We start from the raw sequence: 23,010 nt of genomic DNA, 5'->3' as shown, positions 1-23,010 counted from the left end.
GATAATTATCTAGCGGGGAGAAAGCTCACCAGGCCCACTTTACCCCGTGTTCATCGAAGGGCATCGTGCGAGTCCGAAGAATAAGCTTGAATAATCTTAAATTTTGTCGGTCGGGCGAGGTTAAAATTGTAAGGAACCTCTCTTTGGCTCTAGAAAGTAACCTATAATACTTGTCGAGGCCACCTCAAAACATTTCACTGTTGCACGTCTCATGGACTTGTTTCGTCTATGCTTACATATATGATGCTGGCTGTCTAGGGGCTAATGGGGTTGCATTCCAATTGGAAAACCTCTCAACCCCTCACCTGCATACTTAGCACCGTCTACGGAGTAAATCTACTCCACTATAAATTGCAAGCCGCTCAGATCGCAAAGAATATGGGTCGAAACCGGAAGGATCTACCCGCGTTGGGGTTCTGCGGTAGTTTGAGAGGTTTATTATCAAAGCAGGAGGATCCACGCGGAGAGATAGTCCTGGCCATTTTGAGACATTTACCAATAGCTGGCATATTGCACATCTCATCCACCGAATACAAAAGCCCCTGGCGAAATCCTTGTATCACACACTTTGCATGGAAGAAGAAAGGATTTCTCGATGGCCAACTATTCTTTTGGGAATGGTATCCAATGTACTCTAGCTATTGGGATCCTTTAATAGTCCAACCAAGCTTTTTAAAGATACTTCTTCCAGAAATTCTTATATTCGCGCTTATTTTGCGAGATGCGCAAATATGGTAGATGACCCCTTATTTACAGAATGAGAAAATCTCTCATGTCGGTGAGATCCCTGAGTCCATTACCCCTGCCTCGGTAAAACGGCGTATCTGCGGTCCATCTGTCGAGATAAAGATAATTTAAGAACGGCGAATCTAAAGTCAATCAAAAGAATTAGAAGTGCCCTATAAGGAATGAAGCGAAGCGATAAGCCAACGGGACTTGTCGAGTTTGGCTTTCAGGGGCAATGGAAATTTGATTATCGCACTTTGGAAACATACTCACTGTCTGGAAGAACGGTTTTCTTCGTCATCTAGCTGGATGAACACCAAGGGAGCACTGAACCAGCCAAACTGGAACATACTGGTATCACGCTCATATCGATTACAGTCCTCACGTAGTCTCAGATACGGCGTATCCTTGCATAGATCCAGACCATAACACCTAGATGAGCGTGGTACCAGTAAGTTCCAGTTTGGCTGGTTCAGTGCTACCTTGGTGCTCATCCAGCTAGACTTTGAAGGGAGCCACCTTTGAAGCTTTCAAGTAGATCGAATGTTGTATGTTAGGATGCAATTGAGTTTTTCGTCTTTCACCGATAGAACCTGCATCGAATATCACATGACTATTGAAAGCCGGGCTGTTGAAGCGCGCGTGTGATGTGGCCGAAATAAACTTTTTACTATCGATAAATAAGGGGATGTGATTGATCCTAAATACATCTTCCGAACACAGAGACATCCGAATGCGCTCATTATAAGCCACCAGTCTGGAACGTGAGTTCATTTGAGGTCTTTTTCCTTCGTGAAGCCCCTTGCATGACCCACATTTGTGCACCAGGTAGATCCTTCTTGATACCCTGGCAAACCGGTGATCACCGGTGGAGATAGTGGCCACTAAGCTATAGCCTTCGATTAATCTACCATTCTTGATTTCGGCTATGTCATATCAATTATCATATTTGAGACAGGTCTCTAGGATTGAGGAAAGTAGAACAGACATTCCAATATAGACAACAAGTAGAGACGAAGGGCGGTCCCAAATTGAGGTGAGTTGATACAACTGAAGACGGCAGTTAATAGAGAATGCGTGAAAAAGTCCTCGCTCTATGGTTCTTTACAAATAAAGCCAAAATTAACTACATAGGAAGATGAAACCATAATTCTTTGACAGAGGGTTCGCAAGGACGATGAGTAATCTAGCGTGAGCCTAGACTAAGGACTTTTAACATGTGTCTACTCCTTTAGTTTGACTCACGGTAATACTACCTGAAGATAAGTTTCAAGCGGTGGCTAAGCTGGTATCTAAATTAGACGACAGAGATTTAATTACTGAATTTTTCGCCGATATGAAATACAACAAAGCGGTTTGTTAGCCCACTATTCGAGCCGCTAGGAAGATCATTGTTATTCTTTATATGCTAGCGCCTGATTCCTCTGTGATAAATTAAATCGTGTCCCAAATAGTGTGTCACAAGCTCCAGGACTCCCGAATCCGTCAGCAAATGAGACATTGGACTGCGCATGATGCTCCCCATGAGAGCGATTGTCCAGAATCCCAGCCAAAATCCAGATTAAGAATCTTGGAATCTGTAACTTGGAATTCTCGGCCCCATCTATCGACTTTGGCTGCTTGCGCAGTCGCACGCCAAAATCATATCCTGAATGTTCGTAAACTCCACCCATAGCCCCGAGGCCTGCAACGAGGTAGTGAAATCGGACGTCGGTACCACCGCCACCCACTAGAGTGAGTGGAATAAGGTATGGAAGAACAATCTCGAGGAAGAAGTCCACCGAGCTCATATAGCAGGCACTAATCCCCCGGCTAGCCTTTGTGGTGTGGTGTACCGAGTGGCGTAATATCCGCATCATTGTCTTGTTAGAGCTGTGAAGAAGATAACGATGGGTTAAATATTGCACGATTTCATGGCACAGAGCCATTGCGGGGAGTGCGAGAATAAATTGAATAGGGCTTAGGTGAATCGGGCCCGAAAAGCAAATCTCCATATTTTGTGCGATCATCATACATGGCAGTAGAATGCAACATTGATTCACGAGAACGCGCGGCAAGAGTTTCATGAACGCTTTTCGGTCAGGCTCGCGGACGCGCAGCCGTCGAGAAGTGGTACTGTCGGTGTACTCGAAAAGAAAGGCGGTCCCGTAGAACCCGAGCTGTTGCACCATCCATGTTTTTATGGAAAGAGGAACTCCGTGAATGAACATGGATCTTGACACTAGGATCTGAAGCGAAGATTTTCTGAGCACAAGGTGAGTTGTACGGCGGGCTTGCGTGGAATTCAACATCGAAGTATTAGCTACTTCCAAGTTATTCAAATATTCGGAGGTGCCGTGACATCCGAATCCTTTCTATGCGATACAGATCCGGAGCTTCCGTGAACAAGCATTGAAGGCACTGTTGCATGTTATATTCCGCTCAAAATCCCTCACAGTTCTCATCAATGACATTGAAACAGGATTTACTTCCCACGGAGCTGATTGAACCAACAAGTATAGCGTATCATCAATGATATGACTCGATCTTAACCAATCTTACTCGGATACAGTAGATTCCACTCAAGGAGATTCTTGGCCTACGTTTTTGACAGCCAAATATTTCCTCTAGCCTAACCCAAGGATCTAGATTAACACAGATGAACACTATGCAGCTTTTGTGGATACCGTACTGCAGCTGTGTTTAAGGTGTGTTTTGGGTTCGTTGCCGGCTGGTCTGCTTTATGACATCACCCTATCGTATGCTGGAGCTCATTTCTTCTTCCTTTTAGATGATCTCAGTAGATTGCAATTTTTCGCCTCTCCTATCGTTTCTTCAGTGATACGGGATATAAAACCACAACAATTCTCGAGCGTTGAAAAGGAATAGCGTTATACAGAATGGCTTCACTGATGAAAAAAGGCAAGTTTGACGATTCGCAAGACCGATGATTAAAGTCGCTTTTTCGAAGCATAATATTCCCGCTTTAGTCCTGGATTTATCCTAAGTGGGTGCCCTTGCGAGTGGAGGCTTGTATGTAATGTTTTACTGCCGTCAAAGATAGCCGTGGGGGAAATCACACCTGTCTGCACTAAATATTTCTATCGCGATTCCGGTTTACATTATCTGCTTCAAGAGGAAAGACTTTTTACAACAAACCATAGCTCTGTAAGCATGGATCTTGAGCATTTTGAAGACATCTAAGGCTGCAGATGGCTACTCGAATTTGAGGTGGTGAATGGGAAAGTGGAACTTCCATGACACATGATGCCATCCCAGGGAGTCGACAAAGCGTGTTTTTTAACGGTGTGATTTAGGAACCGAGAGCCTCCTGAATGAGTCTCGCTGAGTTCTCTGTGCGGGAGTGGTGGAGTGTGATGACGCTTAGGCATTATTTGGGCGGTTGCTTTCAGCCTAAATTTGCTCATTTGAGGGAATTTGAGCGGGTTCTGGAGAAAGTCGGAGTGGCGCCTCATTCGCAATATACGGTGCGATGTACTTTAATTCAAATGCTGGAATTCGATGCGACAAAGACCTAAAATAGTACCTGTATTCAAAACAAGCAGCGCGCCTGGTCTCTTATCAGACTCTAGCCATCGTGGCATGCCCCATCCTGCCACCCAGGGGACGGTGTGGAAAAGCGGCCCAGCAACAACTCGCCAACAACGATACCCGCAAGAACAGCACACAAAATACCGACGTTGTATGTCATGACAGATAGCATCCTTCATTATATTAATTTTCGAGGGTTATTATTTGGCTAGGAGTAGACTTACATTGCGTACCCAATAAGGGCGCGGAGTCCCTCCAGCAGAGAACTCGTAATATCCTGCTGCCAGTTGCATCTTCTGTTCGGGCGAAGTAGACGCGGATGAGAACTTGCAACATAGGACTCTTGTTCGCGTTGATCCGAGTAGGGTTGCAAAGTGGGCCCTAGCAAAGGAGTCGAGGGGAGACCGCCATAACAGTCAGAGTTGTCGTGATTTACCTCCACGTGTGGTGGAAGAGGACTCATGCGATCTTTAGAACTCCGGTTCCGAACCCAGTGAGACGGTGGGAATTTTAATTTGGGCACATCGGACACATCGTGATCCGAATTGATTGGTCTGCGGTCCAACTGAAGTTTTAAAATTCCAAGGAACCGGTTGAATAAGGTGAGGAAGAAGAGGAACAATAGCGAAAATACATATGAGGTCACTGTAGTAGTCGACCACCAGCTGAAGAGAATTGTGACCTTGGTGCTTAGGTTGAATACCATTGACATGGCCATCGCCGTGCCATTTCCGGCGTGGCCATGCTCAGCATGCTCACCGTGATCCATGTTCATATGATGATTCATCATGCCGCCGGGGTCTAGCACAATTAAAACGATAGAACCGTGGGTAGAGGGTCAATCATAGAATATGATTAGCATAGCGTCTTCGGTCGGCTTTATCTCTCTTCACCTCATGCCCCGAAAGATCCGCCATCACGCGATCTACATGTGCTGTTCAGCCTGTTGTGAGGTCTCAAGACCAAATCTGCGCAATTCGGCGTACATAAATCTGCCCTAGTGCATCAGATATGGTATATTTGTGCTTGGCTGCAAGCCTTGAAGCCTCCAAGCCTCTCCACTGCATGCATGATTCGGTAGAGACCCATTTATGTGGGGCCTACACGGGCGCAAATGTGCTCATAGCAATATTGTGTTTGATGCGCTTTTCATAGCCAAGTCATGGGTTCAGATGTCGTGTATGCTCGCCATAAGTCCTTCATGGGCTCTCCACTCAGACTCTTGATCCCACATATTACAGCTAATTCCATATAGGTGCGGATTGAATGGTGACATACTTCGTCAGCAAAAGCTCCCGCCCAAACTGCTTTCCACAGAACACAAGTCTTATTCTCTGAAACAAGAATATTGATTAACTATGGGCCGCAGGCAAGAATTTCGTGCTCAACCACTAGCACGCCCTTTCCAGCATCCAGGATGGTGTCCATCCCTTTATTTGTCGGTAAGCCCCTCCTCTGGTCTTGCATGTCAAGGTCCAGTCAGCTAACACCACACAGTGGATTAAATTCAGTGCTTTCATTCGGCATTGTATTATATATTCACCAGAGACTTTTAGCATCCAAAATGAGTTATGCAGGAGAGTGGAAGCCAAAATCGAATCACTCAAGCCCCGAAACATCATGGAAACTGGCCTCATAGCTCTGGGTGTGAGAAACCTTCTCCCCTCGCACGATGTGACTGTCCCATTGGCTACATCTTATTTTGGTACATGGGAGAGGCTTTATCGAGTGATTCACGTGCCGTCATTCTGGAAACAGTATCACGATATCTGCGTTGGAATCAGACAGCCATCGCTCAGTTTCGAAATCCTCACGCTCGCTATTCTTGTCTTGGGAGAGCGAGCCATGGTTCAAGCTTCAATGGAGGACCTTGAGTCGACCAGAGCCCGTCTTGAACTTTTTTCAAGATGGACGGATTGCATTGAGAATTACTGTTTCTTGTTAGTCGAAAATAAACGACTAGACTTGACGGCAATGCAGACGTTGTGCCTGTTTACTCTGTACAAGGCGACAACTTGTGACCGAAATGAAGCTTTGAAATGGACTCAAAAACTTGTGAAGTGCGCCGTGCAAACAGATCTCCACAAGGATCCTTCTAAGTTGAACCCTAGAATATCTCCATTTGAAATTGAGATAAGAAGACGGCTTTGGGCGACTATCCTTGAGATCGATATTCAGGTTTCCCTTGAGCATGGGAATTCCCCACCCTGGACAATTAATATGGACCACGATGTTCAAGAGCCGTCTAACCTGGACGATGTTGAGTTGCACCCGCATTTAACACTGGTCCCACCGGGGATTTCTGTCACAAAGCGCTCGGATTGTAGAATTTTAATAGTCTTGCGCCGTTGTCAAAAATTACGAATAGAGATTCTCGGGAAGACATTCAGCAATGAGAATGAAGAAAAGATGAAAGATCCAGTGTTGTTCAACCGCCTCATGCGGCTCCTTTTAACAAAGCTTGACAGCATGTTTACTTCACCAAACATCTCAAGCTTGGATCCTGAATCAGAGCTTCTCCTACGACTACACGTTCTCCGTGCCTCTCTGAAGGTTATTCAAGGTCTCACATTTCGCGCTGTGAAATTTACCCAGCTTCAAAATACCCTCACCACTTATTACAAATATGCGTTGAATTACTTGCAACTTTATTTGGAATTATCGCCATCTACGCGCAATGGATCATTGCTGTCATCTACTCTATTCGAGGCACTCTCTCCGGTGGTATATACTCAGAGTGATGGGTTCCAGCTTTCGAGTAAGTTCTGAATATCATGCCTATGATAATCTAAACTGACATGAAAAAGTAGGTGTTCCAAGCCCGCCGTTGGAGATAATAGATTTTGTCAAATCGTGGTCCAAATACGACTTTGAAGACCTGAATTGCCTGACGGATCGAGCCGTTAGAGAGAGGTTGATGTTTTTTTTCCTTTCGCATTACCTTAAAAGCAAAGGTCCACACTCTCAGTTGGCTTCTCCGCAATATGAAACAGCTTCATGGAGATACGGCCGTTTGTGTGTGGCTCTCTCTCAGCGCAGGCGGTCTCCCATCTTTTTTATGGAAATATCCGAAATGGCATGGTCAGGGCCATCAATTATCTGAACACCAAGCATTTATAAATAACGAGAGTACTGTTTCACACGAAGCTCATTCCCCTTAGAGCCCTCATCAATAACTTCCGTAGAGAAATGCTACAATCATATATTATTATTCAGCTTTTCGCCTCAAGTAGATGTTTGCTATCTCCATCGTTGAGCGCGCTGAAAATTCACACCAGATCGTTGGTAGGTTTCGAACAGATATTGCACGTTTTTCATTCTTTGGTTACACAAAGACTAAGTACTTCTCATCATCCCTGGCATTATCCTTTTTATCGTTTTGTCACTGGCGAAGCCATTTCTCGAGACGTGGAAAACAAAATCCTAAGTACATTTCAGTATTCTCCCACTGATTGGTTATCGATTCAACATGCCATTTCCCAACGCTTTCATCATGTCGATGTGAGGCCAAGCAATCGTCATGTACACACTCTTACCTTTCTCGCCTCAGATCGCACAACGGGAAAACGGAGATTGGCTATATCCCCACCAGGCCAAACAAAACGATAGCCCAGCCAATTATCGGGTGGCTTCAGTACGGGTAGCCAGCTAAGCGGACGGCATCAAATGTTCTTCTCATCTTCCCAGTAGATATCTAGTAAGCCGACTAGAAACAGGAAATATATACATATCACACCCATGAGAATCAATGCTAATACTGTACATAGGTATTCACTCGATTAAAGACCATCACTGCACATAGCATGCGGCATCATCGATCCAGACTCAAATAACGCATCTTGAACTGAACTGTGAGTTTTGAACTGTGATAACTTAGACAAGGAGAAGGGGCTCCTGAAGGACTTTTGTGATCTGCCTAAACCAACTCGTGTCGATCTTTGCCAAGGAAGGAAGACACGAGACAACATTCCGAACACAGAGTGGAACAACAATCACCCGGAAGTTAATTCGAGCTCGGAAGATATTCGGAGCTTGTTGTCCGTATTTTTAAGAAAACATTCTCGTCGTGTCGTTGTTACTGCTTCCACATTACCCATTGCGATCGGTTGAGTAGACACCGCTGGAGGAGGACACGTCCAAGGGAACCAAGTAACCTATTCCCCACATAGACCTCAGGGGTTCCACATTTACCCCAAGCAACCATGAAGAATCTTGGTGTCACGCTGGCCAGCATTGCTGCCACCGCGACCGCGACCGCGACTTCCAGTCCGGCCTCTGCGTCTGCTCCAACTGGCTCTTCTTACGCCTCCGGATTTGACATGACCAAGAGCTGGGCCAACCTGAGCCCCTATAGAGATGCAGATGGCTTCGGCCTTCCAAAGGGTGTACCCGAGGGATGTGAACTGTCCCAGGTGCATGTCTTGCATCGTCATGCTCAGCGTTTTCCGACCAGCTACCCATTAGATGGTGAAGGCATGGAGGATTTTGCAGCTAAGGTCACCAATTATAGCAAGGCTCACCCGGGAAAGACTGTTGGCACAGGCCCTCTCAAATTCCTGAAAGACTGGGAATACGTTCTTGGAGACGACCTTTTGATGGAGAGTGGTGCAGCAACCGAGGCCACATCTGGAGCCAATTTTTGGATTAACTATGGTCGTCTGTTGTACCGCGCTGGTCGGGAGAACGTGGCTGGTTGGAGCTCATCCTTGAATGTGTACTCTAACGGTACCTCTCGACCAAAGCCAGTTTTTCGGACTACATCTCAGGCGCGTATCTTAGAGAGCGCTCGGTGGTGGCTCAGTGAGTAATTCAGGTTGGTAAAGGCTCTGGTGTGACTGGCTAATGCTAGCAAGGTGGCTTCTTTGGCAACAGCGGTGCCAACAGCTCTTACGGCCAATATGACCTCGTCATTATCCCTGAGGAATCTGGTTTTAACAACACTTTGGCCTCCTATGAAGCCTGCACAGGTGACATGAGTGAAGGGTGAGTAACTCTCTCCCTTCTCTGCCCGACATGAATATTGACTGGACATGATAGTGACGACTCTGCCGAAATCTTCATTGAGCGGTATACCAAGGACGCTCGCTCTCGCCTCGCGTCCTACTTCCCTCGTGATTTCAATGTCACTGCTGCTGACGTGCTCGCTATGCAGAACCTCTGTGCCTACGAGTACACCAGCCTTGGCGGCTCTTATTTCTGCTCTCTTTTCACTGAGCAGGAGTGGAAGGACTTTGCATACAACATTGACATTCAGTACTATGGAGACTATGCTTATGGCTCCCCCTCCGGTCGTGCCCAAGGCATAGGCTATGTGCTGGAACTTGCCGCTCGCCTTCAGCATAAGCTCATCACTTCCAGCGATACCAGCATCAATTACACTTACGACAACAATATTGCCCAATTCCCCTTTGACCAGCCTTTCTACATGGACATGTCTCACGACGATATCATTCTGTCCGTGGTGAACGCGCTTGGCCTTGATTACTTCAAGTTTGGTCCTCATGGCCTCCCGGCTAATGTGGACCATGCGCCCAAACGAAACTTTTCTTTGACCCAAATGACTCCATTCGGCGCCCGTCTCATGTCTGAAATTTGGACTTGTCCAAGCAAGACATCTTTCAGCAACCTAGGTCCTGTCCTGTTGAAAAATCCTACTGTCCAATCCGGCAAGAATACCACGAGCTACATTCGCTTCGTTTTGAACAATGCCCCTCTACCTCTCGATGGTCTTGTTGGCTGTGAGAATGCCAGCCAGGGCTTCTGCCCCGTTGAGAAGTTCCTAGGTGGTGTGCCTACATTGAAGAAAAATGCCGAATACCAAAAAGCATGCTTCGGTAACTACACTACCGGACACCAGGTCGCCAATGGCGTTCCTGATTCTTGAGCAAAGATAATGACTGCACGTGTGTGGTTATAAAATTCTTTTACACTCATTTTGTACATAATTAGCAGCTTCCTTTGAAGACATGTCGCAAATGCAACAGAGGAACAGCTTCATATAGACTCATTTTGATTCCAGAACCATGATGCAAATGGAGAGAAACGAACCACATCGCAGCAATAGCAAAAGTTCCATTCGAGAAGTCACGAAGTCGCAATGGCCTGATAGTGGAGAATAAGAACATGTTAATCTATCATCAGGCTTCAATATGACCCAACGCGTTCTGCGTTCCTATTCGTCAAAGTTATTCAACAACCGCTACTGTTGAACTGCTCATCATAAATCGATGATGTCATTTCGCTATGAGATCTCCCTAGGTAAGATTGATACAAAAAGGCAGCCCTGTTAATCCTTCAAGGAAATTCTTCACCATATCAATCACACAGTCGCAATGTCCGGAACTGGCGGCATCGCCGAATCGACTGTAAGATCCCAGATGAATTGAGGCTCACAAACAATACGGTGTACAATTTGTGAAAGGATTGGATCCACAGGGCCCCAGTCCCAAGCCCTCACCACCTTTACCGCATCCAGAGTCTTCTTCTTAAACGCTTCGTCCCGAGGCTTGTAATAAGGCAGACCCTCCATGGATGTGTGCAAGAGGCCAACGCACACAAAACTCACAAGATCCATCTGCACACGGTAACGGCGAACGTCATTAAGTTGGAATGCTCGAAGCATTTGAATCAAGGAGCGCATGTAAGGAGCAGGCTTGGGAGTGAGTATGTGAAACTTGTCATCGAATGTCGGCTTGACTCTGATGGTGTCCTGGAGGGTGAAGCCAACAAGTGACATTGGCACAAGGTAGATGATACCGTAGTTGAGATTGGCTTCTGGCTTACCAATGTAGTGAGCCCAGCTTTGATGGTCCCGGTATCCTACCCAGGGTCGTGGTTGGGGGTAGATGCGGGGGAAGTCGGTCTCGAGGAGGATTTGCGAGGCAAAGAGGAGCTGGTCATCGGGGATTACCCATTCGGGATTCTTATTCACCTTTGTTAACCACGACACTGTATCAGAGGGTTTCGTCTCACATACCATTAGATATCTTTTGTCGCCATATCTGTATTGAATTTGGGCTCCATACTCTACAACCGAGATGTTGTTGTCGATAAGAGCTTTGATAGCTAAGAATACTGTTGGAATGACTCGCTGGTAGGGGGAAGTGGCTGAGGGCGCTCTTCGCTGCCTTCCGACCTCTTCGGGAGTCATGGTTGGTCCTTCGAGCCCTTTTTGAGCTCTTTGGGTGCTCGTTAGGATTCGAGGGAGTCGGAGCAATTGATGATTTCCAAGGAAGAGGGGAAGACGGGGTTCAGATGGAAGAGGGCTTCATCCTCTTCCTCTGACGTTCGAAAAATATGATTGATGGAGATCAAGAGTTGTATGGTGGTTGAAGACAGAATAAATGTTGAAGATTGGACGTGACGCGCGGTGGGGAGAGTCACAACAAGTAAGTGAATGAGCAATGTGGGCTGAAGGTTGTTGATATGAACATCACCATCTCACAATCAATCCTCGTACTGCTCCTCCTTCAACCTACTATACACCCAGTTCAACGTCCTCATGATTATTGATGCATTATCACCGACCAAAGGAATTGATGTATCCACTCATCTCAATATCCAATTTGGTCTTATCGAACCATCGATCCAGAGAACGTTGAAGCCACTAACGGGAATATTTTGTTATTTTCTATCCTCATTATAAGCCAAGCGATATATAGGATAACAAGAATAATATGGACACAAAAGCTCTTCGCGGAAGGCCATGAAATATAAAACAAAAAAAGAAATGGAAATTATGCAGCATCAGCGATGATGACTTCAGCAGCCTTCTCACTGATCATGTAAATAGGCAAGGCAATATAGTAACCAGGAATCTTGGGAAAGACCGAGGCATCGACAACGCGCAGACCATCAACACCACGAACACGGAAGTCTGCATCCAGTACAGCATCAGGGTCACCATCTTCTCCAATAGCAGCAGTGCAGCAAGCATGGTGGCCCCATGCCTCCCTTTTGATGAACTCCTTCAGGTCAGACTCTGCAGTAACATTGGGACCAGGCCAGACTTCTTCAAAGCCTCCATCTAGGGGAATCAGGTCCTCGAAGATAGAGCGAGAGAACTCCATAGCCTCATAGACAGCCTGAAGATCTTTGTCATCGGCACCATCTGTAGTCACACCGGTATCAAACGAGTTGAAGTTGATGAGAGGAGTATCCTGGGGGTCGGTAGACCGCAACTGAACTGTACCGGCGTTGTTGCGGCTGCGAGATTTCAAGGTAATCCAAGTCCAGTGCTGAGCATCCTTGAGACCTTCGTAGGAGTAGTTGGGGTAGTAGCCAGGGAAGTTCGCGGGTGCACCCGAAATGAACAGATCAGGCTCGTCATCGGCGACGGATGATTTTCTAAGAATCGCAATGGCAATGCCGTTGGTACTGTAAGTGCCCTTCCACAAAGGATCATTTTCCCATTGCTCCAGGCAGGGATCTGGCATAGTGTACATGAAAGTACATTTTTCAGTGAGCACAAAATCGGTTGGTGACTTGCCGATTGTCCCCACTTCGTACCGGTCCTGGAGATTGGCACCTACACCAGGGAGATCCACCAGGGTCTTGATACCAAACTTGCTCAGCTCCTCCTTGGGACCAATGCCACTGAGCTTCAGCAGCTGAGGGGTGTTGAATGAGCCTGCAGATAGGATAACTTCACGGGCGGCATTAACGCTACCAGGAATGCCACCAGACTTCATCGAGGCACGAGGATCCGCACGGTAAAGACTCTGTCCCTGAAGGTATTCTACTCCAGTAGCCCGAGGCTTTGCACCAGTGGTATCAAACTTGACGTTGGTGACAAGTGTATTCAACTGGATATCCAAGTGATATTTCCGAGAACCGTCATTGTTGACGGCATTAGCAGTTTGCAAAAGGAAATCCCGAGGCCCAGTTCGCTTGTATTCGGGCACATCCACGGCGAGTGGAACTTGGAATGGACCCGTTTGATAGTCGTGCAAGGGACTATCGTTGTTCATATCACGCAAGAGGACTCCTGCAAGGCCTGTCACTGTGTCAATGATTTTGCCCAGAAGGCTTGTTCCCGCAGCAGTTGCGCCAGCCAAAATCAATGAGAGGAGCTTTTGGTCTTCGATGACAAGACGCAGGTCCGTCAGACTTGTGGTGAGCCATCCATCAAATCCGTGGCCAACAAGGCTGCTCGGTAGGTATCTGTTGCGCTCCAGTCTCTCGAAGTATCCACGCATATTAGAAGCAGACCAGGATTCGTTGCCGGTAAGAGCTGCGATGTTCTCCCAATCATTATCGTATGGGTAGATGGTACTGGGGAAATCTATCAGCAAAGAGCAACTTAAATTAGAACCAGGATTGAGCGGCGACTTACATCATGGCATTGTGAGCAGAACAACCACCCAAAGTACCAGCACGAGGGTAGAGGATGCCGAGAGGATCAGATCCATTTGGCGCGCCGCTACCGACATGAAGATCTCCAGATGGAGTGCGGTATGTCATCTTAGAGTCTTCCTCCTGGCGAGTCAAATTTGAATAGTGGTTGACAAAGTAGTCCCACCTCATCGGCTCGTATTCTGTAGATTGTAGCTGAAGGGCAGGCACCATCTGTCTCGTGGCATTGCCCTGGTCATCTCCCGCATCGAGGAGGAGGACCTTGTACCCAGCAAGAGCCAGTCGCGCTGCGAGGGGCCCACCTCCAGGGCCGGATCCAACCACGACATAATCATACTCCGTAGTGTTGGTCGTTGTTGTGGTATTGGTTCCGTTCAAAGCCCGCTTGTGTGCATCATGATATCGATGGCTTGGTATGTAGTCACTGCGGCTCATGTTAGTCCCCGTGTTCCCAAGATCATGCCACAGGTTTTTGAGGAATTCTCTCACTTACGAGGCGAATACAAAGGAAAGAGTGGAGAGTACCCCGAGCACTGCTGGGATACGCATCGTGGAAATAAACAAAAGATTAAACGAGGATTGAATAGAAAGGGGAGGTAACACGAAAATTGCACAAAGAACAGGGAAAAGAAAGAGTGACTGGGTCCAAGGAATGACAATAGCGATTTCCAGTGCCTCTATTATATTGCACACCCAGGGGTCTACTCTACCGTAACCCGCGACGATGTTACTATATCCGTTCCCACGTTCCACAGGCATCGATCGACAGTACTTTCTTCGGAGGAGGACCTCCACCTACGCATCCCTATATGGACCGTTTGAAAACAGTCCCACAATACGACCTTCGGACAAGCCTGCTCACGAATAGCTCCGAGTTCTTACCAAAGGACCGGGTCTGTCCCGTGTCGACCCAAGCCCACAAACGGGTAAACAGGATATAGGTATCCTAATATTACTGCCTTCATGCTAAGATAAATAAAAAAACCTATTTACCCCTTCTGTGGGGCATTTCAAGCCTCGCAGGGTCCGGGAACCGCTGTGCAAGAGGCTAGTCTCCGCCTTAGACCGTCTGACGTGCTGATCACACGGCACCCAGCGCCACCAATTTAACGGTCGAGCTAGTCCTTTTAGAGTCCTAACATGCCGTCTGAAAAATCTCCTAGCATTTTCCTTTGGGAGAATACCTATGCGTTGGTCTGTGGGGCTTGTGTGGAAACAGTGGCTTTTCGTACCGTTAAGCGAAAACGCCCGGGCCGCTGTCATCCAGACTTTGCAGTTCCGTTCCGCTTGCTGCGGTCGATGAAAAGGGGATTAAATGAAAATATCTTCTCATTGGCTCGTCTTTTTTCTAAGCAATGCACGGCTTAAACGGTTTCAATAGTTTATCTACTAAGGGGCTCGTGGGAATTGTGCGGAGCTCTGGTAAGTAATGCTATGCTGCCCACCTTCCTATTTAAACTAGCTTTTGCTAGGTATGTCTTATTTTCAGTTTCATTCTAGATTTTTTGCTTGGAGTTCAAGTTTGAGGAAGCCCCTGGTATGAATTTATGCCACATTGTTTGTCAAACAAGTATGAACATGATCGATTATGGTCTCAGTATTCTCCGAAACCGGGGAACAAAATGATGATAAGTGTTAAGAGCAAAGAGACAGGAAGAATATAATATGTGACAAAGTAAATGGTAAACTGATACAAAAACCCACACCGCTCTTTTTCAAGTGGGTTTTGACTTTTTGGCCCCTATGCTTTGTAGTTGAGCCGTGCCTCGCTGGAATTTGTCATATCGTCCAGGGGGTAGAATTGGCGAGTGTCGCTCTTGCTATGAACGTGGATATCATGATGAACATAGATCGGTCCTTCAAATCGAGATCCAGGCCCGCGAGACTGGTGAGAGCTCAAGCCATATGATTTGACATGTTCGGTGTCGCCAAAGAGCGTTGGAGCCACGCGGCGTAGTAAAGATCGAATGGCCGGTAAGCACGCGCATATAACACCGACATCGCATTCAATGGTACTCCAGTATCCAATGCTCACGTAGTCCCCTTTAAGGAAGTCAGCTTACGGCAATTGATAAGAGTTTGGGGTAAACACTTACATGTCAGGTTAGTAGTCGAAGCAAAGTTGATCAGCGACTTCAGTCGTAAAATACTGACAAGGGTGACACTGGGATCCAAGATTAGTTTTCATCGACCAGGCGAACTAATCACTAACAACACTTACAAGAGACCCAAGCCAAACATGCACATCACATATACCTTCTTCCTCACTGAAAGATTAAGGTGATAGAGCTGTCGGAGCGGAAGTGCCATGACCAGTATATCAAGAATCATATTTATAGCAGCAGCAGACCATCCTTGTGCGTTGATGTGATTGCACTTGTAATTACCCTCGCCATCCCAGTGAAGCCATGCGTAGGGTAGTGGCCAGCATTGAAACACCGAGATCAAGACAAAAGAGATCAGATATGCCACATTTAGTCCAATGACAATATATGTCACTGTTCGGAATTGGCGGTCGGGAAAAATACGGAGGTAGAAACAGCAGATCGATATTTTGGTCAACGGCAAAATACTGAGATAAATCAGTTCATCCCAGAAGTAGATCTGTGCAAAAATATTGGTTAGAACATGAACAGTGAATTGGTAGGTACATATTACTGACGTAGAGAATCCGGGTGATGTTTTCGAAAGGCAGCGTCCACATGTCTTTTCCTAAGCCGGTGTTGGCCACTGCAGAAAGTTTAGTAAATTAAATCATTCATGCAGTATCTAATGTCACATACAGACGCCGGAGAGTGCTGAGAGTGGAATTATCAGACACTATAGTGTAGTTAGCATCATGTTCACAATCGAGCAGAAAAAGTACCACATTACCATTGTCAACATCATGGTGAAATCATCCCAACCAAATACTCCACCGCAACATCTTAGTCGAGCAGTCATGCGAAGGATAAAGGCAATAAAAGCGATTACACCGCCTATGACTCCAGCGTAGAAGACGATGTTTGTTCGATCCCGGATAGGAGCTCCGCATGCAGTCTCTGTCACATTTTTCGTTGCTATAAAAGTTAGTACTGACTAGCTGTAGCTACAGTGTGGACTTACTCAAAGATTGACGAATTGTGCAGCTAGTCATAACGCATTCTTCAAGAATGGCGCTATAATTCGTATCCATGCACAGACATGCTTGGTCTGTGGCTGCACAGGATGTATGCGTCATTGACGTGGCCATGCATTCCAGCTTAAACAAATGTCAGTTTTCGCATTTCACTTGAAAGGTTGGCGAGATGTATCATACCGCACATGTAGGGAGTATGGCCGCTAATTGTGCTTGTGCTGATTCTGCGACGGCGATGGATGTGAAAAGGGTGGCCGCCAGGGCCGCTATACCGAGCACGCGCATTTTAAGAGCTAATTTGTGTCTGCATTCGTGGTAAGGAGCGTGGGGGAGGTCAAGATTGAGACTGGAGATGTTGCAAGGGAAAAGATTAAGGTCAAATCAAAGAATGTGGTAGCTGAAACATTTTAATCGATGTATTCCGATTGAGTTATTAGGATTTCAATTTTGAACATCTAATTCCCCTTCCCCAACCCCTGTCAGGCTAGAACCTCGTCGCCATACACCGGGAATTGGTTCAACAGTTCACCTCTGTCGATCACTACAAATTGCGGCCTCGATGGAGCAGTTCATTTTCTCCGTCAACCCAGTCAAACATACAGATACATAGACATCCACTCTACCGCTCCTGAAGCACCGCAAGATATGTACAAGACCCAATCGATCTTTATCGGGCATAGGTATGTCAATTAGGATCTACACAAATACGAGGGACCCCTGTTCTGTCTTCCGCCCAGCTTGTAGACCTTCTCCATTGTGGCTTGTGAGTGCCAATAAACAAGCGAGCAAAGAGACCAAACTAGACGCGGCTCCACTTTCCAGCGGAAAGTGACAAGCCGCTGATCTGCACTCGGGACTTTGACCCCTTGACCTTTCCACAATTTAGCCGGCATTTCACGGCAGGTGAAAAATAAGGGTTCGCCACGCGGGAAAGATCCGATGGTCGTGCAGGTGTCTGGCTCAAACTTTAATCCATCAACGTTTTCCCCACTTAATTGACTCTCTCCTTCCACTCTAAGAAAAGAGGCGCCTGTCCGGTGTTTTGTTTTCTTAACGTTCCCCTTTTTTTCTAGTAGCAGCGAATTGGATCGGCGCTGTCATTGTCTAGGTTAGATCCGAGACTACGCGGGGCACGGCAACTATTTTCCTCAATTAGAAGGGATCGGTTTGAAGAGCTAGTGCACCTGGATAAAATCTCTTAGCGAGAAGGAGGCTGTCCACTTTGGCTCCAAGACTTTTCCCGGTAATTTTGGAAAATCAGAAAGATCTTCGAATATTCGTCCATTTTGGGGCGAGAGACAATGCCGGCCATTGATATGTGGGGCATCTCATTTACGCCGTTCTAGAGTCTTGCTGACCATTCATGCACGCTCTATTTGGCGATATTTGCACAAGGGCTCGAGGTTCATGCACCGAAGATCTCTCAGGGGGCAGTCATACATCAGCATGTCTAGTTCGGGCGATTTGTTACTTTCTTCGTATGTTTTTTGCTTCTTCATCCCGAGTCGATTAACTGCCATTCCTTCGATCTTTTCTTTTTCCATCAGATCTCTAAATTGAGGTTCTAAGTCAGTCTTCCAATATGCGCTTCATTGGCGCAGGGCAGTTGCTCTGCTCGTTGTCACTCTCTGCCGCTGCATTTGGCTTCCCAGATTTAGGAAGCCACAGCGACCAAGTCCATAGAGGACTTCACAAGCGCTGTCCATTTTCCGGTGATAAGCCTCAGCCTCAGGTGCAGCATGATAAACGCTTTCTCTTCTCGACTATGGATTCCCCTGTTGACAGTATGTGGAGTAATTGCCTGTTCCAGGCTCTAGGCTAATATATCGGATATAGTCACCGGAGAGCATGCATTCCATCCTCCGGATTTCGCAAACGGTGACCAGCGCGGCCCTTGTCCTGGACTCAATGCTCTGGCAAATCACGGCTATATCCCGCGGAATGGTGTGGTATCGGTAAGTTTCGAAGTCCCATTGAAAGACTAGACTAATCGTATCCAAGTTTGGAAATGCCATCACTGCTATCAACGAAGGTATGCCTCCATCATATCATAATTGCTTCTACAATTAACTATAGCTTGTTCAGTCTATGGCATGGGTGTTGACTTAGCCACTGTCCTTGCAATCATGGGCACTGTCTGGACTGGTGACGCGCTCTCTCTTGATCCGAGCTTCTCCATCGGAGGTGTCGATCCCGGTGTCAACAATATACTTGATAACCTTGGAGGAATTTTGGGTCAGTATAGTTCTTATTCAATTTGTTTGTCCTTGGCCGCAGTGTATTGATTGTTCCTCAGGCACACCTCTCGGTCTCGACGGCTCCCACAACTTCATCGAAGCGGATTCCTCCAACACTCGTGATGACCTGTACGTCACCGGAAACAACCACAAATTAAACATGGACAAGTTTATGTCTTGGTACAACATGGCAACGAACGGTACCTTCGACATGGATCTCATGGCTAAGCGCGCAGCGATCCGGTTTGACGAGAGCGTCCAAACCAACCCTAACTTCTACTATGGGCCTGTCACCGGCCTTATTGCCCGTAATGCGGGTTATATCTTCTCTGCTCGAATGTTCCGAAACCATTCTCGCGAGAATCCCGAGGGTGTCCTGAGTAAGTTATACAATATGTGAAGGAGCTTTATTCTATGGGGAACGTACTAACTTCCTCTCAGCTAAAGGCCATATCCGCAATTTCTACGGTATCTACGGTGAAGAAGGCAATCTCACATATCGTGAAGGATGGGAGAGAATCCCTGAAAATTGGTACAAGACTCCTGTCGACTACGGTCTCATTCAACTAAACCTGGATACTATTGACTGGATCTTGAAATACCCCCAACTCGGAAGGTAAGACTTAACCGTTTTGACATGCTTCTCGAACTGTTAAACTGACTAGGTGCAGCATTGGAGGAAACACTGGAACCGTGAACAGCTTTGCTGGTGTTGACCCGGCCGATCTCACGGGTGGTGTCCTCAATTTGGCTACACTCTTAGAGGGTAACAACCTGCTATGCTTCGTATTTGAAGTGCTCAAGTTCGGGAGCCCCAATGCGCTTGATGGTTTGTACAAAACCATTGCTGAGCCGCTGGAGTGGGTCACTAATTTACTTGCTGTTCCCCTGCTCAACCTTACTTGCCCAGCATTTGAGGACCTTCAGATTGGGGGCAAGCCTTTCTGGGAGGCGCTTCAAAATGATTTCCCTGGTGCTCTGAAGAGTGGCAGTGCATTTTAGACATTGATCTATCAGTTCGGGGGTTGTATTAATCAAGATTTCTTTTTGTATTACAAGAAACCATGTGTATTTCTTCTCATTTTCTCATGGTTGACTCCGGTATATGATAGAAATTTTTATTTAATTAATTATTTGGGGTTCTAGTAATGTTTTGATGGCTTTCATACACCCTGTCAGCGACCTTGACCTTATGGATATTGATCTTCGCTCCTTTAAAAAAGCGCGGCAATTTGAAACGAACAGTCGATTCTCATAAATTCCTCTGTAAACAATTGATGAAATGGTGTTAGTTGGGAAGAGAAGTTGTTGAAGGGTACAGGTCGGTTCGTTGTTGAAGAACAACACTCGTTGCGGGCTAACCACACTCAGTAGGCGGGAGGAATTGGGTTTCAATATCTCTCCTCATCCCGTGGGAGTAAGAGTTACCATCGACTGCACTAGTAGGGATTGATATCTTCATGTCACCTGCGCACATCATGACCTCCTCTGACACGTGACAGTCTTAGTTGTCAAAAGCTCTTCAGGCGCTGGAAGGAATCGAGTCGATGGGAGATGTTAAGCTTGATCAATAGTTGAGGCGCTGACGGCGAGGATGCGACAGTCTCTTTGCAGCAGTCCGTGAGTAGTGACATGCCCGCTAGAGTCTACTCTAACAATTGACTACCGTAGATGCTGCAAAAAGAACCATGTATCCCAAGCATAACATTGGGGAGCACCGTTCTTTGGACTGGAGGAGTCCAGACTGCCGATGTTCTAAACGCTCAATTTTTGAGATATTAGCCCATGGATATCTATTAAGTTGACTGTATCCCTAGAAAAGTCTCGTGGGCTCAGTGGTGGAACGTAAGCATTGGTGATATCCGCTCTAGAACAACGCATAGAAGTGCAGAATGGGTTGAATCTTCAGAAATAAAGATCTAGACTTGTCGATGAAAATAGAACGCGACGACGAATCAGCGCGCGTTCATATAATCTCCGCTTGCGGGTGGAGAGTCACGTGCGCCCCCTTTGCAGAAAGAAGCAACAGAACAACATTTCCGTTGCTTCGATCTGCATTTGCCAGACTTGTGTTGTTTTCTCAGGAGATTTACTCTTAATCGGATCATATACACTGGCCTCCCCGTTGTTGTTTTGTTCAACTCCATTTTCTCAATTCGTTTTGCTCGCGCCCCCACGAGACACCGTGTCTCTTGGCGTCTTAATACCGCATCTGCAAACTTATTTTATCCAGTCAACTTGACTGCTTTGCCTTGACAACCTCTCACACTTAAACAACTCGAACTAACAGTCACTCCTTTCCGCGGCGATCTCCGCCAGTCACTATGAAGATCCATTCTCCGTCATTAATCCTTCTCCTCCTTCCCGCGCTGTCAACCGCCGCAACCAACAGCAAATCGATCAGTGAGCCATCTGCTCCCGCTTCGCGTGGAGCCTCAACTCTTGATACCCGATATATCGATGCAGACTCGGTTGCATCCACCAATGCTATTCATGGGTCACCGGACGTCCCCGTGGACGGCAAGGATGGCAGACCTCATGCCGGTCCGTGGGTAGAAACTAGCGCTGAGAGAGACCGCAAAAGTAGCAAGGGGAGCGATGATGTAGATCTGGTATCAACAAAATATGATTCCAAGATTCCATCTTCGGACCACATCAGCACGGAGGAAGGCAAGATGATCCCACATTCCAATGGTGGCGTGATGGACGACCCGCACCGTTCGGGTCCTCAAGAAGGTACACGTGGTACTGAGGGAGGCGTGTCGGAGAAGGGGAAAGAGAATCTTTATAATGCCGCCAAGGTCCCTGGAAGCCCCAAGGAGGCGCTGCCGTTGCCACCTAGCGAGAAGCAGAAGTTGCCTTCGGACAGCGAAGAGGCCAGCGGTAGCCGGGCTGCAGAGGGCGCAGGATCGCTCGGCATGCTGGAGGTAAGACTTTCCTACTCTCTGGGAAATGACAAGTAGGAGTACTGACGCGATCTCTAGAAACCCGCCGACTTAACGGAGAAGCCGCACGATATCCCTCACCCCAAATCCCCTTCCCAGGCCAAGGACGATCCTCTGTCTATCCAACATGGCTCCGCCGGCTCAAGCTCATACCCCGGCTCCTCATCCACCGAGGCCGCAGGTACTCCCCAGGAGAGCGATGGGCTGCACTCTCTGATGTTCTCTTTCACCATGATCCTTGTATCTGAGATCGGCGACAAGACCTTCCTCGTCGCCGCACTCATGGCAATGCGCCACCCCCGTCTGGTGGTCTTCTCATCGGCATTCTGCGCCCTGGCCACCATGACCGTCCTCTCTGCTGTTCTCGGTCACGCCGTTCCTACCCTGATCCCCAAGACCCTCACCAAGTTTATGGCCGCGATCCTGTTTCTGATCTTCGGTGCGAAAATGTTCAAGGAAGGCCGCGAGATGGACCCAGATGAGGGCGTTGGCGAGGAAATGCGTGAGGTTGAAATGGAACTTGAAGAGAAAGAGCAGGAACAGATGCGCATGGGTCGCCGTCGCTCATCCGTCACTCCCCACTCCCTGGAAGCTGGCCGTGTTCCCAAGTCGCGTGGTTCCCGTAACCGTCTGCCCTCACCCCCGGAGAGCATTTCCTCTTCTTCCTCCCGTGGCTCGTCTCCTCGCCCCCAACGTCGCTGGAACGATTTCCTGGTCGGAGTGAGCAACCTTTTCTCTCTTCTTCTTAGCCCAGCCTGGGTACAGACATTCGTCATGACTTTCCTCGGCGAGTGGGGCGACCGCAGCCAGATCGCCACCATCGCCATGGCCGCTGGCCAGGATTACTGGTGGGTCACTATTGGAGCGACCGCTGGCCACGGAATCTGCACTGCTGCCGCCGTCATTGGTGGACGTGCGATTGCTGGAAAGGTCAGCATGCGTGTTGGTAAGCTTTGCCCTAATGTTGAAATTTCTTGTGTGCTCCGACTTATTATCCTACAGTGACTTTGGGTGGAGCTGCTGCTTTCCTCGTTTTTGGCATTATCTACCTCATAGAGGCGTTGTACTAATAGGTTGCATGGGTGCAAGATACGCTCCC

General features: G+C 47.3%; 9 protein-coding genes across 9 annotated transcripts; 4 read left to right on the top strand and 5 right to left on the bottom strand.

Moving 5' to 3' along the window:
* Positions 1-2,120: 2,120 nt before the first annotated feature.
* Positions 2,121-2,654, bottom strand: N7484_007440 (sterol desaturase family protein; the record flags this gene model as incomplete). The annotated part of the gene is made up of 1 exon (XM_057117827.1): positions 2,121-2,654. One exon carries the CDS (start codon positions 2,652-2,654, stop codon positions 2,121-2,123), a length of 534 nt encoding a protein of 177 aa, XP_056970862.1.
* A 1,640-nt stretch (positions 2,655-4,294) lies between these two features.
* On the bottom strand, positions 4,295-5,026 carry N7484_007439 (copper transporter family protein; the record flags this gene model as incomplete). The annotated part of the gene is made up of 2 exons (XM_057117826.1): positions 4,295-4,430; positions 4,482-5,026. 2 exons carry the CDS (start codon positions 5,024-5,026, stop codon positions 4,295-4,297), a joined length of 681 nt encoding a protein of 226 aa, XP_056970861.1.
* Positions 5,027-5,877: 851 nt separating this feature from the next.
* N7484_007438 (fungal specific transcription factor domain-containing protein) lies at positions 5,878-7,026 on the top strand (the record flags this gene model as incomplete). Its single annotated transcript, XM_057117825.1, has 1 exon — positions 5,878-7,026. The coding sequence occupies one exon, from the start codon at positions 5,878-5,880 to the stop codon at positions 7,024-7,026; it is 1,149 nt and encodes a 382-aa protein (XP_056970860.1).
* Positions 7,027-8,459: 1,433 nt separating this feature from the next.
* N7484_007437 (histidine phosphatase family protein) lies at positions 8,460-10,141 on the top strand (the record flags this gene model as incomplete). The annotated part of the gene is made up of 3 exons (XM_057117824.1): positions 8,460-9,057; positions 9,111-9,240; positions 9,295-10,141. The coding sequence occupies 3 exons, from the start codon at positions 8,460-8,462 to the stop codon at positions 10,139-10,141; spliced, it is 1,575 nt and encodes a 524-aa protein (XP_056970859.1).
* A 435-nt stretch (positions 10,142-10,576) lies between these two features.
* N7484_007436 (uncharacterized protein) lies at positions 10,577-11,407 on the bottom strand (the record flags this gene model as incomplete). The annotated part of the gene is made up of 1 exon (XM_057117823.1): positions 10,577-11,407. The coding sequence occupies one exon, from the start codon at positions 11,405-11,407 to the stop codon at positions 10,577-10,579; it is 831 nt and encodes a 276-aa protein (XP_056970858.1).
* Positions 11,408-11,993: 586 nt separating this feature from the next.
* N7484_007435 (GMC family oxidoreductase) lies at positions 11,994-14,160 on the bottom strand (the record flags this gene model as incomplete). Its single annotated transcript, XM_057117822.1, has 3 exons — positions 11,994-13,530; positions 13,592-14,035; positions 14,105-14,160. The coding sequence occupies 3 exons, from the start codon at positions 14,158-14,160 to the stop codon at positions 11,994-11,996; spliced, it is 2,037 nt and encodes a 678-aa protein (XP_056970857.1).
* Positions 14,161-15,352: 1,192 nt separating this feature from the next.
* On the bottom strand, positions 15,353-17,014 carry N7484_007434 (CFEM domain-containing protein; the record flags this gene model as incomplete). The annotated part of the gene is made up of 8 exons (XM_057117821.1): positions 15,353-15,654; positions 15,708-15,775; positions 15,833-16,215; positions 16,274-16,341; positions 16,395-16,431; positions 16,486-16,670; positions 16,717-16,852; positions 16,910-17,014. 8 exons carry the CDS (start codon positions 17,012-17,014, stop codon positions 15,353-15,355), a joined length of 1,284 nt encoding a protein of 427 aa, XP_056970856.1.
* Positions 17,015-18,311: 1,297 nt separating this feature from the next.
* N7484_007433 (peroxidase family protein) lies at positions 18,312-19,968 on the top strand (the record flags this gene model as incomplete). The annotated part of the gene is made up of 7 exons (XM_057117820.1): positions 18,312-18,513; positions 18,566-18,684; positions 18,731-18,761; positions 18,815-18,964; positions 19,026-19,346; positions 19,408-19,582; positions 19,638-19,968. 7 exons carry the CDS (start codon positions 18,312-18,314, stop codon positions 19,966-19,968), a joined length of 1,329 nt encoding a protein of 442 aa, XP_056970855.1.
* Positions 19,969-21,290: 1,322 nt separating this feature from the next.
* On the top strand, positions 21,291-22,981 carry N7484_007432 (TMEM165/GDT1 family protein; the record flags this gene model as incomplete). The annotated part of the gene is made up of 3 exons (XM_057117819.1): positions 21,291-21,893; positions 21,951-22,857; positions 22,914-22,981. The coding sequence occupies 3 exons, from the start codon at positions 21,291-21,293 to the stop codon at positions 22,979-22,981; spliced, it is 1,578 nt and encodes a 525-aa protein (XP_056970854.1).
* Between the last annotated feature and the right edge of the window lie 29 nt (positions 22,982-23,010).

Source organism: Penicillium longicatenatum (assembly GCF_028827895.1).
Source record: "Penicillium longicatenatum strain IBT 33135 chromosome Unknown contig_4_segment0_segment0, whole genome shotgun sequence".
Lineage (NCBI taxonomy): Eukaryota > Fungi > Ascomycota > Eurotiomycetes > Eurotiales > Aspergillaceae > Penicillium > Penicillium longicatenatum.
The sequence above is the reverse complement of the archived record's forward strand: the minus strand, read 5'-3'. Positions and strand labels throughout refer to the sequence as shown.